The following is an 18,263-nucleotide window of genomic DNA, read 5'->3' as shown; positions in this document are numbered from 1 at the left end:
AATTGCTGTATTATTTTTTATTCATCAATAGCTCTTTATCCTATCTAGCTTGATAGATAAGCCTAGGTACTCCTATCTCCACTCTGTTTTATTAATTTTAAAGCCCTTTTGATTAGGAGTAAGGGAAAATAGCATGCATTTATTATGAGTCTAGAATGCATCAGGTACTGTGCTAAGTGCTTTATAAATTTTATTTCATTTGCTCTTCACAACAGCCATGATGTTCTTCTCTTCTAAAACCTCCTGATGAGGTATTTTTTTTTCATTTACCACTTCAGGTCTCCCCCTGCATTGAACTCCACTTTTATTTTTTTGTGGGAATGTTTCACTTTTCCATACAGTAAATCCCCATTAAAATATAACTTGTTTGAGACTTCTCTTCTTTCCCCCCATCATGGTTTCATCTTGAAGGAGTATGGAGAGGTATATCTCAAGTTTCTGTATCTTTTCTTCTCGGAGAGAGAATAACCTCCATTTGGAATAGTCGGATAGCTGTGGCAGAAATGTAAATGTCATACATTCTGGGCAAATCTTTGCAACATTTTTCTTGTTCTCCATCAGACTGATACTCCTGGTGTTGGTGTTTTAATTACTTCTGGGGGTTTTACATCAAAGTTGGCCCAAAAAGAGTGATATGAGAAGACTTTCTTCAACTCCTCTGCAGAGGATAATATGGCATATAACATCATTATTGGTGTATTATTTGGCATTATTAGTTCTTTTTCTTCTTCATTAAAAGGGTTTTCTCCCTAAGAAGGCAGAAGGGAAAGGATATAGGGTAAAATATAGGTGATATGAAAACAAAAGATATCACTAAAATCTATTTAAAAGACTATTGCATTATTAAACAACTTATACTTTATGCTTGCTCTTTGAAGTCCCAAAGTTATAGTTCCAATGAAATTCCTGATTTCCATTTTTTGGTGGAAGCATATTACTTTTTAAATAGTCTGCCTCGAAATGTAAACACTTCATTGTCCCCCATGAGGAACAATCCTCAGAGGAGAAATTATTTAAGGGGCAATCCTCGTCATTGGAAGCATGCAAGAAGAGTATGGTACCCTTTCCTGGATTTATCCTAGCATAGAACAGTTTGTGTAATATTTTTCATTCTTTTTTTGGCTAAAATGTGTGCACTAAATGCACGATCAGGACATGGCTACCACTTACTAGGGTTTCTCCATTTCTTTCTCTAGATAAAAATACTGTAAATAATGACAAAGAAAAACGCAGTATCTTGTTTCAAAACATAAAATAGACTAGTCTTGTAAGCCACAACAGATGTTGTTATTATTTGTGAGATATATTGGTGGAAGAGACCGCTAGCTGGGTAATATAAAAGAAAAGTCATGTATTTGGTTTTGAAGTACAATATTAGCATCTGAAACTCTAAAGTATGTAATGTATTCTGCTCAAATTGGTTTTAGATTTTTTTTCCCCTCTATCTACACGGAAAGAAGTAGAGGAAAATGTAGAACATAGAGACCTTAGGTTATCTCTTATAAACACAAAGCAGGTGTGCTTAAATTTCCATATGAAGGAAGCATTTGGACTTAATTCAATATTCGTTTTCTTTAGTTTGAGAAGGAGCATGGCATAATAGAGTAGTGAACTAGGAGTCAGGAATAAGTGAGTTCAAATCTCTCCCTTCTGACAGTAGCTGTGTAACCCTAAGCAAATCACTTCACTTTTCTGAGCCTCAGAAAACTCTCTAAGATGATAAACTAAGATGATAACAGTCTTGCTAAGAGAACTCCCACACTGGCCTTTTATTTAAGAATAAGCTCTGTCACATTGTGGTAGAGTTGGAAAAATATTAGATAACACTTTGTTCATAGTAGCCACTTAATAAGCATTTGGTGAATTGAATTTGTTGACTTGACTTTAACACTCTCAGGGATGGTAGTGGACAAAATATCTTACATATAATAAGTATTCAGTCAACATTAATTGAATTGATGAATGGTCTGTCTACTTATTCTGATCTGATTCCCTTGGTAACTACTGACCCACATTGGTGAAATAGTTGGGCAAGTTCAGGACTCTTCAGTAAATTTTTCTTTTAAAGGTCTCTTTTCAAATATATATGAAGAACTAACTCAAATTTTTAAGAATAAGAGCTATTCCCCAATTGACAAGTGATTTGAAGATAGTTTTCAGTTCTCAAGGAAGAAACCTAGGGCAAATAACTATATGAAAAAATGTCCCAAATCAGAAATAATTAGAGAAATGTATTTTTCAAGCAATTCTGAGGTTCTACTCGCACCGAGTATTTTAGAAAAGGTGACAAAAAAGGAAAATGACAAATGTAAGGGCTATGGAAAAACAGGCACATTGACACTTTATTAGTAGCACTCTGAATGTATCTAGCCATAATTTGAAATTATGGCCTCAACGTTCTAAGTAGCACAAGCTTTTTGACTATATTAATTATATCGCTGCTAGACCCATATCCCCAAAAAGGTCAATGAAAGTTGAAAAGGTTATATATGTTTGAAATACTTATAGCAGCTCTTTTTGTGGTGGTAAAAATACTGGAAACTAAAGGATACCCCTCAATTGGGAAATGGATGAACAAAATATGGTATGTAGATATAATATAATAATGTTGGCCTATAAAAATGAGGAAAAAAGGACAGTTTCAAAGAGATAAAGTATGTTTGATTGTATGAACTGATGCAGAGTGAAATGAGCAGAGCCAGCTGAATCATTTATACTTTAGCATCGTTATTGTAAAAATGGAAAGTCTGAAAGATAAGAAGTCTGATCAATCAAATGACCAACTATGATTTCAGAAGCCTGTCTCATAACAGAGAGATGATGGACCAATCTGAAGACTAACAAATGCATTTTTAGGTGTGATGAATGTGAGCATTTGTTTTGTTTGATTATACTTATATTACTTAGGGTTTCTGTAATTCTTTCTTCCATAATATGTTCTCTCCATCCCATCAATGGATGAGGAGAGGTGCTAGAAAGAAGAAAATGAATGCCTCATAATTTTGATTAGTTTTCCTGTACTGCTTTTTTTCCTCTCTCTGTTTAAATATTTGTTTAAAAGGATGGGTAGGAGAAGGCAGTAGGATATATTAAAAATGAACATGATGAAAAAAATGATACCAATAAAAATAAGATAATTGTTTAAAGTTAAGGATTACATTGGTTTTAATAGAAAAGATTGATGCCTAGGTGTGCATATGATAATTGATTTGCTATTTAGGACAAATTAGGTTCAAAGTTAACCATTCAATCTAAGTTCACCAAGTTTTGCTTATATTTTGTGGATGTTCCCAATTGTTTTAGTCACGCCTGAGCTATGATTTCACTGGGATAGAGAAACTCCCCATGTAGAAATACCCTACACTGATGCAAAATGAACAACTCATCTGTAATCTGGGGGCTCAGAAATCTGTGTAGCACCACGAGGTTAAGTGAATTGCCCGTGATCAATTACACAGTATATGTCAAAAACAAAACTCAAACCCATGTCTGCTTTGACTTCAAAGCCTGCTTATCCATTATGCTATATCTCTTCTCTTCCCAAATATATTCCTGGAATCCTAGGATTTTAAAGCTTAAAGAAGCTTGGAGATCACCTAAAGCTTGATTTATTTTTTTTTTAATCACAAAGCCTTGAGTGTTAAGTAGTTAGCCACTTTCTCTGCTAATGTATGTCTTCTGGGTTGTGCCACATAGATCCTTGCAAGGGACTCTCCTTTCATGTTTCAGGCCAGCAGCTGCTATTACATTGTCGCCTCAACTTTACTCACTACAACTTGCTTACTTCTTTATGATCTTAATACAACATCATAGGCCATCTGGCTGATTTGAAATGTGAATGAGAATAATCCTGTACCATAATGACTTTCAAGTAGAACAGTAAATCTTTAGGGATAACCAGAGCTTTTGTTTTTAAAAAATGAGTTTTCTCCATTCTATTAACTGTTATTTTATCCCTATTTAGAGATCACCATTTTAATAATTTTGCTTTGGGGTGCAGAAATGTGCAAAAAAGTATGGTGCTTTCACTGTCCTTCCCTTGTAGATTATTATTGTGTTAATTATCTCTGTTCAGTATCTGCAGAGGTAGCATATAACTAACTGTAGCTTATCCTTGGTTGACTTTTGTCTGTATTGCAAGTGAAATGTGACTTGGATTGAGTTGGCTCTAAGCCTTTTTGCTCTCAGAGAGATCCAAAGATTGTAATCTTTAGCTTCTCTGATTAGATTTCTGTCTTATAAAACAGCTTTCTGAATGCTCTGCCTATGAACAGGTGATTTAACTCTATTCCATACTAGATACTGTGCATGCAAGAATTCTTCTATACCCAGCACTAGGATGCTTTTATATGAAGTTTCACCCAAAGCACTCATAATTAATAATAGCTAAAATTTACATAGACCTGAAAGATTTATAAAGCACTTTGCACGCATTATATTGTTCTATCCTCAACCCTGTGAAGTAGGTGCTATTGTTATCCCCATTTGACAGAAGTGGAAACTAAGGTAGAGAGAAGTTAAGTGACTTACCAAGGATCACATAGCTAGGATGTAGCTGGAGAAAGATTTGAACTTAGATCTTCCTTGCTCAGGGCTGGGGAACCTGTGCGATCGAGGCCATGTGTGGTCTTCTAGGTCCTCGGGTATAGCCTTTTGATTGAACCCAAGTTTTATTTTTTTATTATCCTTTAAATAATTATTTTTATTATTTATTTTCATTGTTACTTATTTTCATATTATATAAAATATTTATTATTACCCTTTTATTAAGGGGATTTGTTCTGTGAAGGGCTGCACTTGAGGATGTAGACAGCCATATGTGGCCTTTAGGCTGCAAGTTCCGCACCCTTGTCCTAGCTCCATGTCCAGTACTCCATCTACTGAACCACCTGGCTGCCTTTAAGCTACCACTCAGACTATACTAGTTTGTCTATTGAGTTATAAACGGGTTGTGTGTCGGGGCATTCACAGCACTGTCCACAGTAGAAATATTTATGATCCTGGCACTGTGAAATCATGATCTAAATCCTTAATAAACTGGAGAATATCCACAGGAGACAAACCGGGATGTTGAAGAACCTTGAGTCCACTTCACATGGGAATTAACTGAAAGAACTAGAAATGTTAACTCTGGAGAAGAGGAGACTCAGGGGAGATATGCCTAGAGTCAAGTATTTGCAGGGCTGTCACATATAAGAGGGATTACACTTAGTCTGTTTGACCCTAGAGGAAAGACCCAGACGTCATGAGTGGACATTGCAAAGAGATGAACATAAGCTTTATGGCAAGAAAAGCTTCCCTGTAATTAGAGTTGTCTCTAAGTGGAATATACTGACTGGAGACTTAGGGAGGAGGTCTCTGAAGCTTGTCCTGGCTGTTAGGGTGGGATTTCCTTTTGCATATGGGTTAGACTGGTTGGCTGATGAGGTTCCTTCCAACTTTAAAATTCTGTGTTTCTGTAAAATATCTCTTGAAATATGCTAGGACTGATGATGGGAAGTGATCATTTAAATCAACTTGAGGAAAAGATAGAATTGGAAATCACTCTAATTTTTTCCAGTACTCTTGCTCAGTATACTGCCTGCCTTGTACTTTCATATCAAGCACAGGCTTATAGAAATAACAATAGCTAGCATTTATTTAAGTTTATGTAGATATAGATTTATATATACATTTATATAGGCATATATTTATATGGATTTTTAACATATATGTGTGTATATATGTATTTGTGTATATATACATATGTGTATGTACATACACACATAAATACATATATATATTTAGAGTTTGAAAAATACTTTACAAATATTATCTCACTTATCTACACAACCACTTCAGGAGGTAGGTGCTATTATTATCCTCATGTTACAGATGAAGAAACTGAGGGAGAGGTTAAGTGACTTGCCCAGGAGCATACATTTAGTGAGTATTTGAGGCTGGACTTCGACCCAAATCTTCTTGTCTCCATTTCCACCACTTTATCCATAGGGCTACCCAGCTCTCTTTATAGATTTAAAGCTCGAAGGAACCTTAAAGTATCATCTAGGGCAGCCTTCTCAATTTACAGAGGAGGAAACAGCCCTAGAATGCTGAAATTGTTTGCCTAAGGTCATACAGGCAAAAGAGCTGGTATGTGAACCCAAGTTTTCGGACTTCCACCTCTTTGTTCTCTCTGCTATAGGATGTAGATAGGTAGTTGATAAAGGGAAAGACAGACTTACACAGAGAGGAGCAAGGGAGAAAGAGAGAGAAGAGATAGGGGAGAGAGAGATGAGAAGAGAGAGAAGACAGAGAGAAGACAGGGGAGAAAGGGGAAAGAGGGAGACAGAGAGAGACATTGAAGGGAGGAAGAGAGGGAGAGAGACAGGGACAGAGAGACAGGGACAGAGAGCGACTGAGAGAGCATTATCTTTATGAAGAGCTTACAATGCCAAATACTGTGATGATCACTAACAATACAAATAGAAGAAAACAGAACAGTGTCTACCTTCAAGGACCTTACATTCGAATGGGAGAAGACAGCTTTTAAAAGGGAGCTTGGGGGTGGGGTGGAGGAGGATTGAAAGAGAGGGCAAGGCTGCTAAAAGAGAGAGAAGCCCAGAGAGTGAGCTGACTCAAAGTGAACTGAGCATGACTGGGGCCTCTCAGACCTCAAGGTCGGAGCTATCACCAGTGTGGGAAGGCTGTTAGTGTGGAAGTGGAGAAGCCCAGAGAATAAAGTCAGGTGCTTCTCATATAGAATGAATTTCTTAATATTTTCTGCATGCCCACCTCAGAATTGTTCAGTGTGCATTATGATTAAGCTAATTAAACAAGACTGGATCCTCCTTACACAGAAACCATTTACTCTACTTGAGGTAAGTTTCATATTTTTCTGTTTTTATTATTTCTCAAGAACATCCTTTAGGTCCACTTAAAATAGAACACAGGACCATAGCACAAGGGCTAACAGAGACTTGTGGTCAGCTCATCCAACATCCTCCATTTTAGGATGAAGAAATGGAGACTAAGGAAATGGCTTTCCAAAAGTCGTACAGGTAGTGCGTATCTGAGCCAGGATTTGAATAATAACAATAATAGCATTTACACAAGCACTTTAAGGTTTGCAATGCACTTTATACATGTTGTCATAGTTGATCCTCACAACAACCCTATGAAAGAGGTGCTCATTATTAGTCCCATTTTACAGATAAGGAAACTGAGGCTGAGAAAGGTTAATTGACTTACCTTGGGTCACTCAGCTAGTGTCTGAGACAGAATCTGAAGTCACTTCTTGCTTATTTCAAGTCCTTCACTCTATTCATTGGACCTCCAAGTCCACCACTTGAACCAAATCTTTTTACTCCAGAGTCACGGCTATGTCCCCTGTACCACACTGCCTCCAAATGAAGTTATTTACCATAGTGAAGTATTTTTAGTTTCTCATGCAGCCCTCTTGGGGCATCTAGGTGGTGCAGTGGATAGAGCACCAGTGCAGGAGTCAGGAGGACCTGAGTTTAAATCTTACCTCAGACACTTGACCCTCACTAGCTGCGTGACCTTGGGTAAGTCACTTAACCCCTATTGCCTCATCCTGGGTCATCTCCAGTTATCCTGATGAATGTCTGGTCATTGGATTCAGATGACTCTGGAGGAGAAGTGAGTCAAGTACAAGTCATCATTATTTCTCTGATGGCATGGTCTTCTTCAACAATGAAGGATGAACACACACACACACACACACACACAGCCTTCTTAGAGACAAATTAAGAAGCAGATCTTTTATAAATAGTTTTTAGTGATCGTACTTAAATGTACTGAATAGCTTATTCTAGGTTTTTTTTTTTTTAAGGCTATCCTGGGGAGGACAAGATCTAACAGATCTGCCAAGCTGAGGAGCCTTTGGGCATTGTCCTGGGACTATGCTTTCCATCTGTCATCCAGGCATCAGCCTGGATAATTTGGGGAATGGTTTATTGTCAGCTTGGCTGCCCAGTGAGAAATGTTTTCATTTACATAGGTAAAGTACTTTGCAAACCTTAAAACTAATATTGAAAATCTCACCTCTAATACTTACAACAATACCAGATGTATTCAGCAAAAGTCATAGAAGGGAGACCTAGGAAAGACCTTAGCTTAAAAAGGCCAAGGTGTCCCCTGCATTGGGACCCATTACCAGTCATCCTACCCTATGTCTTGCCACTCGACTCAGATGACCCTGGAGGAGACCATGAGGCTGATGACTTTGCAGAGTCCTGCCTCATTTAAATCCAATTAAACAAGTCAAAAAATCACTCTCTTGATCTCACTGGTACTCTTCAAGAATAAACAGCAATAGAAAGGGACAGCTAGGTGGTACAGTGGATAGAGCACTGGCCCTGGAGTGAGGAGGACTTGACTCTTAACACCTGTGTGACCCTGGGCAAGTCACTTAACCCTGATTGCCTCCTCAAAACAAACAGACAGACAAAAAACATCATAGAAGGATGAATATGCATGCTGGGGTAAGAAATGCCCACACTAAAGAAATCATAGATCCTGTAAGTATTGAGGGGAGCTGAGGCTCCAGCTGGGTCACATGTACTTTCTAAGTTCCAAATTATTCTATTATGAATGGGATGAGACAGGTATTATGTGCCCTTTCCACTTAACTCAACTGTCTTTGGTACTGAAAGAACTGTCCTGCATTTCCAAGAAAGGCAGTAAAATAACTCTGGTTTCAGAAACCCCAAACCACATTCCCTCTGCCTTACTGCTGATCCCCTTCCTGGGTGCGGCGTGGATGACTTTACTTGGCTGTTAAGATGCAGCAGTATAGAGAAATCTATTTTCTTCCCTTCTTCTCCCTCCTTCCTCTGTCTTTTCTCAGGTCATAAGATACTTAGAGCTCCTGAGCTGAGCCTCACTTTACTGCTGGGTTTCAATTACTGCTATTGTAAAGTCACTGGATCCCTTCCCTTGACTTTCCTCCTCCTAAACCTGATTGAATTCTTCAGAAAGTGTTTTAATAACCTACAATAGTCACCTCTGACTTGGCTGGCCGCAGCAGTCCATTGTGCTCCCATGCAGGATGTCCAGATAAGGGTGTCATTACAGGCCCTGAACTTCCCAGGCCTGAGAAAGCATTTGTCACCACTGCTTTCTCTGTTAACCCTACCTGGAGAACTGAGTGGATGGGGCTTCTTAGCTCTGTGGGCCATATCAGAGTCAAGCAGTGCTAGGGCAAGGGAAGAGGCAGGAGAAAGAAGAGGTGATTACTTCCTGCCCCCTCTTTACTCCAGAAGGCAGAAAATCCACTCTGTTGAATGCAAAAAGTAAAACGAGCTGGGCACCTACATTGTTTCATTTGCTTAACTGCTTTTTCTAGGGCTGCGACCAAAAAGGACCCTGCGCTTGGTACTGTGGACTGCTGAGGAGCAAGGTGGCATCGGTGCCCTCCAGTATTACCAGCTACACAAGGTAAAAACTTAACATGGTAGAATTCTGAGGTCCCTGGTTACTATCTCCCTTATCTAAGTGTGCACACAGGTACGGTGTTGGGTGCCATTTCTATCCCTGTGTAAGGCTCTGCAACTAACTTTGACTTGTCTAGAAAAAGCAGAGAAACACTATCATAGCTCTGACTTCATCTTCTATAGAATTTTGCTCTCCTGTGCATGTGGCACTGATATCTAAAACATGTGGGATCAGTGAATGTTTTCCTCTTAAGATCTGAAAGAAATGGAACACTTTACATGGAGTCAGAAGACCTAGGTTCAGTTCCCATCTCTCTTTATTAACTGTGCAACCATGGGCAAGTAGGTGGTGCAGTTGATAGAATGTTGGGCTTGGAGTCAGGAAGACTCATCTTTCTGAAGACTCATCTTTCTGGAGTTCAGATCCAGCCTCAGACACTTACTAGCTATGTGGTCCTGGGCTAGCCACTTAGCCCTGTTTGCCTTCATTTCCTCAGATGTAAAATGAGCTGGAGAAGGAAATGGCAAATCACTCCAGTATCTTTGCCAAGAAAACCCCAAATGGGGTCACAAAGATTGGACATGACTAAAAGATTGAACAATAAAACCTTGGGCAAGTTGTTTATGCTCATTGAACCTTGACTTTCTCATTTGTAGAATGGAGTGATAATGCTCATCTCACAGGGTTGTTGTGAGGTTCAAATGAGGTCCTATATGGGAAAGTGCTTCTTAATTGCAAAGTGTCATGTTTGCTACTGGAAACTTCTTGTCCAAGGAGAAGGGATTAGTTGGGAGCTCAGCTGGTTCAATCAGATAGGCAGCCTTAAGCTTTTAAGAACATGGATTCTTCCTCACTGAATATGGCAATTCTGAAGAATGCTCTGTACACCAAAAATAACAATAATAACATATCTGTAGTATTTATATGCCAGACACTGTGCTAAACTCTTTACAAAGATTATGTCCTTTGATCCTCACAACAACTCGTAGTGGTAGGAGCCATGATTATCCCTATTTTACTGTTGAAGAAACTGAGATTTTGTCATTTACCTGAGGTCATACAGCTTGAAAGTGTCCAAGGTCAGATTTGAACTCAGGTCTTCCTGACTTCAATCCTGGCATTCTATCCATCACAACAATTAGCCAACCTTCTAGGCTCTGAAACAGCACAAGCAATGGCTTTGGATCACTGAGTTTGTGTGTGTGTGTGTGTGTGTGTGTATGTGTGTGTGTGCGTGTGTGTGTGCACGCGTGCATGCCTTTTCAGTCATTTCAGTTGTGACCAGCTCTATGTGACCCCCTTTTGGGATTTTCTTAGCAAAGATACTGGAGTGATTTGCCATTTTCTTTTCCAGCTCATTTATAGATGAGGAAACTGAGGCAAATAGGGTTAAGTGATTTGCCCAGGGTCACACACCTAGTAAGTGTCTGAAGCTGGATCTGAACTCAGAAAGATGAGCCTTCCTGACTCCAGACCCAAGTACTTTGTCTACTCTGTCACCTAGCTGCCCCATTGGACCACCATAAATAGCTATTAATACACAGACACAGACACAGACACACACACACACACACACACACACACACACACACACACACACACACAAATACAAGTGGAAGACCCAAAAAGCAAACCAGGAACCTCACCACTAAGGACAACTTAGGGCTAATTCAAGATCCTTGCCCAATCTGATTCTTTGCTTATACCTTCACCACATATATTCTCTGTTTGCCTCTATCATCTGCTCCCTCTCTACCTAGAGGAGTGGAGCTCCTGACTAGACGTCCAGAGACTGCCTTGGGGGAGTTAATTTACTCAGCTTTGAAATTTTACTTTGGTCCTGAGCTGACCTGATTTTGGGGGAGAGGAAAGTGAAAGAAGCCTCTCCAAACACAATATATTCAGGGGATATTAGACATTCTATCCCCAGTCATCCACCAGGAAGCCATTACTATATGCCCTGTTGCCGGACCATACCCTGTTTCCCTCCTCCAGCCCTCTTTTTTCCTCTTTTTGCTCTTGCACTTAGAATATCAATACCAACATTGGTACTAACAGGCCAAAGAGTGACTGCGCTCCAGCTCTGTTCACAATCCCTGTGAGTCCCCAAACCAAAACTCGACCCCCTCTTCCTTTCTTCTCTAAATGCATTGTTTCCCTGACTAGAGAAAGCTCTTTGAGAGTAAGAACTAGCTTTTATTTGCTTCTTCTGGAAGCCTGGTGGTCAAGAGGGTGCAGCTGCATGTCTGAAACAAGAAAATAGTCAGTCTTCTGAGACTTAGATAGTGGCTTAAAGTTCACAAAATATTTTCCATGTATTGTGCCACTTGAGCTTTATAAAAACCCTGCTGAGTGAAAACTACATATATTATCACCATTCCAAGGTGAGGAAATTAATTAATGAGAGATTAAGTGACTTCTCACCTTATCAAGCTACTAGGTTATTAATTGACCCATTAATTGATTTCATGATTTTCTGGGATTTTCTAAGTAAAGCTTCATTTCTTCTACCAGCGTGACTAATTTCATCTCTTTGTTGCCAGTGGTTATGGCTGTAATTTATCTCTCTCCTTACCACTAATAGTAGCATTTCTAGAAGTCTGGCCAATAATGGTGGGGGAAGCGGGAGGGGGAAAGGCAGCCTGGCATTACTTCTGTGTGTATTGAGAAAGCTTCTAGTGTTGTCATCAGTATATTATGTTAGCATTGGGTTTTAGGTGTATCTTTTTATCTCATAAAAATGGTGCTTCAGTATCAAAGATTCATAAAGTTTTTAGTACAAGTGACTGTTTTCAATGACTATGGTCAACCACTAGTCCTCTTTCCTTGCTTTATCCACCTCCTCCTGGTATTAGGATCATATTTCTTTCACAGAGGTTAGTAGAATATTTCCTTTCTCAACTTTTTATAATAATTTTGTTTAACTTTTCTTTAAATGTTTGATAGAATATACCTCTAATTTTGTTCAGACAAATCTCCCCCCATGAATTCCTGTCATTTGTTCAACATTGCATAGAGCACTGGACTTGAAATCATGAAGACCCAGATCAGATCATGCCTTAAATATGCATTAGCTGTGTGACCTTGGGCAAGTCACTTAAGCTCTCTTATCCTCAGTTATTCTATCTGTAAAATACAGATAACAATATCACCTACTTCCCAGAGTTGTGAGGGATCAAATGAGATTTCTTCTTCTCCTCCTCCTTCTTCTTCTCCTCCTTCTTCTTCTCCTCCTCTTTCTCCTCCTTCTCCTTCTCCTCCTCCTCCTTCTCCTTCCCCTTTCCTTCTCCTTCTCCTCCTTTTTTCCCTTCTCCTCTTATTGTTATTAATATCATCATTATTATTATCATCTGATATGGAGCTGTTTAAGAACTACCCAGTACTCTTTGCCACTGTGCCACGCTGCTCCTGCCACGCCCTACCAGGAGCAGAGAATGATAAGAAAGAAATAGCCCTTTCCTCAGAGAAGGTGTTCTACTGTTAGACTACAGCTCATATAAAGGTAAGAAAATACAAACTATATGCTCAGCACGTTAAGAGGGTAGGAATGATATAGTAAATCATGTTTCTTCTCTGGGCTTCAGTTTCCTCCTTTGTAAAATGGTGCTGTTAGATGTTCTGGAAGGGTCCTTCCAGCTATGAAATCTATGCTCTAAGTTACCATTCCCCACCTATTGTCAGTTCCATGTCTTTAAAATGGAAAACACAATGTACTGAAAAATGTTCCACTAAAACAACCCAAAAAACCTCCAGATCCAGGTTTCCCTACTCCCCTATCAACTTAAAAATCTGTTTAGTAGTGAAAGTACTGCAAAAGCTATTTCTTAAGGAACTTTTCTAAGTCTGGGCTATCCAATTGGAAAATAAAATTAAATGGGGTTTTAATTTTTATTGTTTTCCAAACTTAATAATAATTTTAGCTTTATGCCTTTTTCAGCTTTATAATAATATATGACATTTAACTAGCACTTTAAGTTTTGCAAATCTTTCCACCAAGAAAAACATGAAATTAAAAGAAATTTGAATTATGTGGCAAACCCAGGACCCAAGCTCATCTGTCATTTTCTAAATTGCTTGTGCACATAAACTCTGTGCCATTTTCATTAATGGTATAGATAAATCCTGTGTGACCATAGATTAGTTAACTGACAATAATGACAAAGAGGTAACAATGCTACTTAAATATTAGCACAATTAATACTATTACTTAGAGCTTAATTAAACTGTCTTAAAGCCTATTGGGATGAGCATGGTGAGTGTGCAAAGTGCTGGTCTTTTGTATAAACACTTTTCATTGAACTGCCTCTATAATACTTTCCAGGGAAATAAGCTTTTTGACTAAAATGTGTGATAAAACAGCAAATAGGAGATGCTATCTGTGAGAAGGAAACCAAACAAGCATTAGAGTTTTCCTGGAGTTTAGAATCAGCTGTTAATGAAGCTATCCCAAGTCTCTTTGAGCTAACATATGTTCAGTGTCAGAATGGGTTTGTTCAGAGAACACCAGTTCAGCGGCCGTTTCCTTTTTCTCCTTTCTTCCTTTCTTGATAACTGCTCCTCCTCTCGTCCCCTGGAAGTGGAAATCTCCATCCCACTTCCCTGAATTAGGGTTTGGGGAACCAGGAAGAGGGAAAAAGCAGCCTGTTATGGTGGAAGGAATAGTGACTCTCAAGTTAAGAGGATCTGAGTTCAAATCACACTTCAAAAGATGTGATGATGAGCAAGTGACATTTATCTTCTGTTTCCCTATCTATTTTCTTTTAAATCTGTGATTGACAAGACAAGTGATTCTGTGACCCTGTTAGTAGTAAGAACAACATATGAGGCAAGGGACATTTTAAAATTTTGAGTTCCAAAGTCTCTCCCTCCTTCCAACTCCTCCCCTACCGACTGAGAAGGCAAGCGGGCTGATACCCGTTATACATAGGAAGTCAGGCAAAACATATTTCCATATTAGCCATGTTGCAAAAAAAAAAAGCAAGTAAAGTAAAGAAAGTGAAAAACAACATGCTTTAATTGGCACTCAGGATTCACTAGTTCTCTCTCTCTGGGGGTGAGTAGCATTTTTCATCATGAGTCCTTTGGAATTGTTGTGGATCATTGTATTGGTCAGAGTAGCTAAGTGTTTCACTGTTCCTTATTGTTACAGTATTGTTACATGTTCTCCTGGTTCTGCTTACTTCACTTTGCATCAGTTCAGGTAAGATTTTACTGGGATGATTCTTCATTAGCTCTATGTTTTCTTTTTAAGTTGCTTCTCTCCAGTCAGTTGGTGTAACTCAGCATACTTAGGAAAGAGATCACCAGAGAGATGTTATAAATAACCTGAATTCTTAATTGGAAGATGTAGAACCAAGTTGAAGGCAGCTAGGTGGTGTGGTGGATTGACTGCCAGACCTGGAGTCAGAAAGACTCATCTTCCTGAGTTCAAATCTGGCCACAGATACATAATAGTTGTTGGGCAAGTCACTTAACCCTGTTTGTCTCAGTTTCCTCATCTATAAAATGAGCTAGAGAAGAAAATGGCAAACCACCCCAGTATTTTTGCCAAGAAAAACCCCAAATAGTGTCACAGAGAGTTAGATGCAACTGAAATGACTAAACAACAAATCATATACAACTGAAATGACTAAACAACAAATTATATTGCCAAGAGGCATCAGGAACTCTACACCATCTGAGGTGTGAGTTGCCCTGGCTACACTTTTCACCACATACAAACATACATGTATGTCTATATGTGTATATACAAATATGCATACATACACGTGTGTATATATATTTGTGTATATATATATATATATATATATATATACACACGTGTGTGTATATCCTCTAGGTAATCATCCCTGAACATATAGGTTCCTGATGTATCTCCCTTTCACATGTGTGGCCACTTAGGTGTCTAACATGTGCTCTGGTCATAAATTTTCTTTGAATATTCATGTTTCCTGACCAGACATACTCCAATGTGTACTCATTCCATGTGTATATTTCTTGTTCTTGTGTGTTTCTGAATTAAGGCTATTTATTCCCTCTTGATCATCTGGTAACCCAGAGGAGAGAGTACATACAGAATGTGCTCAATTGGGGTGAGGGGTGAGGGAAGACTGTGTCTTTTTTTGGCATTTAATTGCTCTGCTCTTTGATTAAGTGTCTTTTCTTTAGAATTAATATATCTTCCCACTGTCTGGTAAAATCAGACCCCTAAGGGACTGCTTGTGCCTGAGTTATGCATTCAAGTAGATAGGTTCCACAGTTCCACATGTGAAAGGGAAACCCAGGTGATAGAAACCTAGCTTATGCAGCAGAGCTAAGATTTGAACCTAGGACCTCTAACACCAAAGCCTACATTCTGTCATTAGACCATCCTCTTGTTTTGAATTCATATTCAAAAAGATGGATATTGTGTTGGCCTTAAGAAGGGGAAAAAAACACCTCACCTTTCATGCAATTGCATTATGGTACTCTGGTGGTTTATGAAGTGCTTTTTCCTTGGAATAGGTTTTAGATGTGGAATAAAAGAAGGTTTTAAATTATTCCTTTGTATTTTCCAATGTAGGAACAGAGAGTTTCCAAGAAGCCATTTTACGTAATCTGTTCTTCATGGGATAGATCTTGATTTCTTTTGTAGACTGGAAAGGGGAAAAGTAGATTGAGTCTGTCCTGCCTTATGTACTAAACTCAGTCTGAATTTGAGTGAAGCGTTATTTACAAAGTAGAAGTGGGGAGAAAATAACAACCTAAGAATAATATCAACCAGATTGGTGGCTTTTTTTTCTTTTAGGCAAAACATGATCTGGCATAATTATAACAAGTCAAGTTTTCAGCTTTTAGAAAGCCTCATTAGACAAGGTAATCAAATAAACTTGATTGATATGTTCTATTCCATCTTGAAAAATATTTTAACCTTTTCCTGATTTATTGCACAAACTTTTGGCAATTGAATTATGGGGAGTATGATCATTGCTGTTCTGTGGTAGTCATTAATAAGAGCGGTATTTTAAATGGATTGTATTAAATGAAGGGTGGTTTGTATGAGCTGCTGAAATGCATTGGTTTATCCTAATGCTAGGAAACTGGAAGGCAAAAAAGGTCACCCAAACCTTTGTAGTATCTTATTGAATTTCCTGTCATAAGACTATTCAAAAACAAATTTCAACAGAGCCTGTGCTTAGAATATCAATATGCCACAAGATTAGACTCTCCTTTTAATTATGAAACTCTTGCCAACTTCTAAATGCACAGCAGCTTTGTTCAAAAATTAAGAAACATACTGAAAATATAGAGCTTAAAGGGATCTTAGAAGTCGTATTGTTCACACTTGCTACTTTTTCAAAGGCCACTGGGTGGCTCAGTGCTTATAATTAGGAGTACCTGAGTTCAAATCCAGTCTTAGACAATTAGTAGCTACGTGATCCTGGGCAAGTCACTTAACCTCAGTTTCCTCATCTATGCGAATTAATAAAAGTACCTACCCCATAAGGTTGTTGTGAAAATCAAATGAAAAAGCACTTTGTACAGTACTTTACACATCTTGAAGTTTGTATAAATGCTATGGAGGAAGAAATGCAATCATCCCAGAATGGTAAACTGATATGCCAAAGGTCACTCAGATAGTAAATAGCAGAGCTGAGATTTAATGCCAGTCATCTGACCCCAAATAAAAGGATATTTTTATGCTACCACAATTGAAATGTTCCATTTATATACAGGTAAATGGGTTTCTTTAGGTTTTTTGTTATGTTGTTCCAGCATTGTACTGCTTGGGTTTATATAAAGTAGATTTAGTTATGGTGATGTTGCTGAAGTGGGAATAATATGGTTTTCATATACTTCTTTAGAAATAACAGAATTGCTGTAGCCATTTGGTCTGATTTCATCTCAATTGTTTCCAAAGCTAGCCTGGCTTATTTCATCACTATTCTGTGCAGTATAGATTTACTAATTACAGATTATTGTCACCAGGGTTGCAGTTGGGCTTTTGTGCAGCTTGGGCTTTTCTTTTGGAGATTAGATATTTGCATGAATCTGCCAAAGACAGCTCAACGTTTGTTGAATTTTTATTTATTTCTGTAGGCTGTTGGTTCACATCTCTTATTTTTCCAACATTCATATAATTTCCACAGTACTCATGGGAGCTATTTGGGCTCTAATATATTTGTTTATTTATTTTTAAATAAATCCTTCACATCTATTTGCATTCCCATTGAGTAGTCTATTATGACTTGTGACTACTGTCACATGCTCCCTGATTAGAGGTAGAGATTTATCAGCCCAGCAGACTCATTGCAGTTCAGTTGAACACGTACTTATCAAGGCCTACAATGCCTGAGGCCCTGGGCTCTGCAGTAAATGAATGCACAAATGAATAAAAAACATTTATTAAGCACTTACTATGTGCCAAGCACTGTGCTGAGTTCTGGGATTACAGGCAGGGCAAAACCAGCCCATATTCTAACGTGGAAGACAATCACCTATAGGAAGTTTCAGCTACAAGTAAGATGGAAAGGCTGTGGCAGATGATAATACATCTTCTTGGATATCTCTTCCATTCATAAAATCGTATCATTTTCTGATGTGGAACCACTGAACAAGTGCCAAAACCTTAGTAGCAAGAATTTTCTTTTCTGTTTGTTCAGTGGCTGTGGCTGTTGAGGAGGTAGGGGTCACCCCTCCAGAGGAGGTTGCCAAGTTACAACTGTGACTGGAAATAGGACCAGTCATCTGGGATATGTTACAATTTCCAGAGTTTGAGGGCATACCGGCTATTGGAGGCCGTGGGTGTATATAAAAGTAAAAAGTAACGTCCGTTTTCACGAGGA

General features: G+C 38.5%; 1 protein-coding gene and 1 long non-coding RNA gene across 17 annotated transcripts in view; one reads left to right on the top strand and one right to left on the bottom strand.

Moving 5' to 3' along the window:
* The window catches only part of CPQ (carboxypeptidase Q), a 681,911-nt gene that overhangs the window by 500,870 nt on the left and 162,778 nt on the right, over positions 1-18,263 (top strand). For 9 of the 16 annotated variants that reach the window (XM_072603457.1, XM_072603449.1, XM_072603450.1 and 6 more), the window contains 2 exons: positions 9,350-9,441; positions 14,588-14,638. In XM_072603457.1, coding sequence (XP_072459558.1) covers positions 9,350-9,441; positions 14,588-14,638 — 143 coding nt within the window. Of the gene's footprint in view, positions 1-9,349; positions 9,442-14,587; positions 14,639-16,225; positions 16,262-18,263 lie in introns of those variants that run through there. The other 7 variants (XM_072603459.1, XM_072603458.1, XM_072603456.1 and 4 more) reach the window with 2 other exon arrangements.
* Positions 666-7,319, bottom strand: LOC140500688 (uncharacterized). Its single transcript, XR_011965845.1, has 3 exons — positions 7,231-7,319; positions 4,531-4,650; positions 666-749 (listed from the first exon to the last, which is right to left on the bottom strand). It is a non-coding gene; the product is annotated as an uncharacterized lncRNA (long non-coding RNA).

The sequence above is a fragment of the Notamacropus eugenii genome, chromosome 4, assembly GCF_028372415.1.
Source record: "Notamacropus eugenii isolate mMacEug1 chromosome 4, mMacEug1.pri_v2, whole genome shotgun sequence".
NCBI lineage: Eukaryota > Metazoa > Chordata > Mammalia > Diprotodontia > Macropodidae > Notamacropus > Notamacropus eugenii.
The sequence above is the reverse complement of the archived record's forward strand: the minus strand, read 5'-3'. Positions and strand labels throughout refer to the sequence as shown.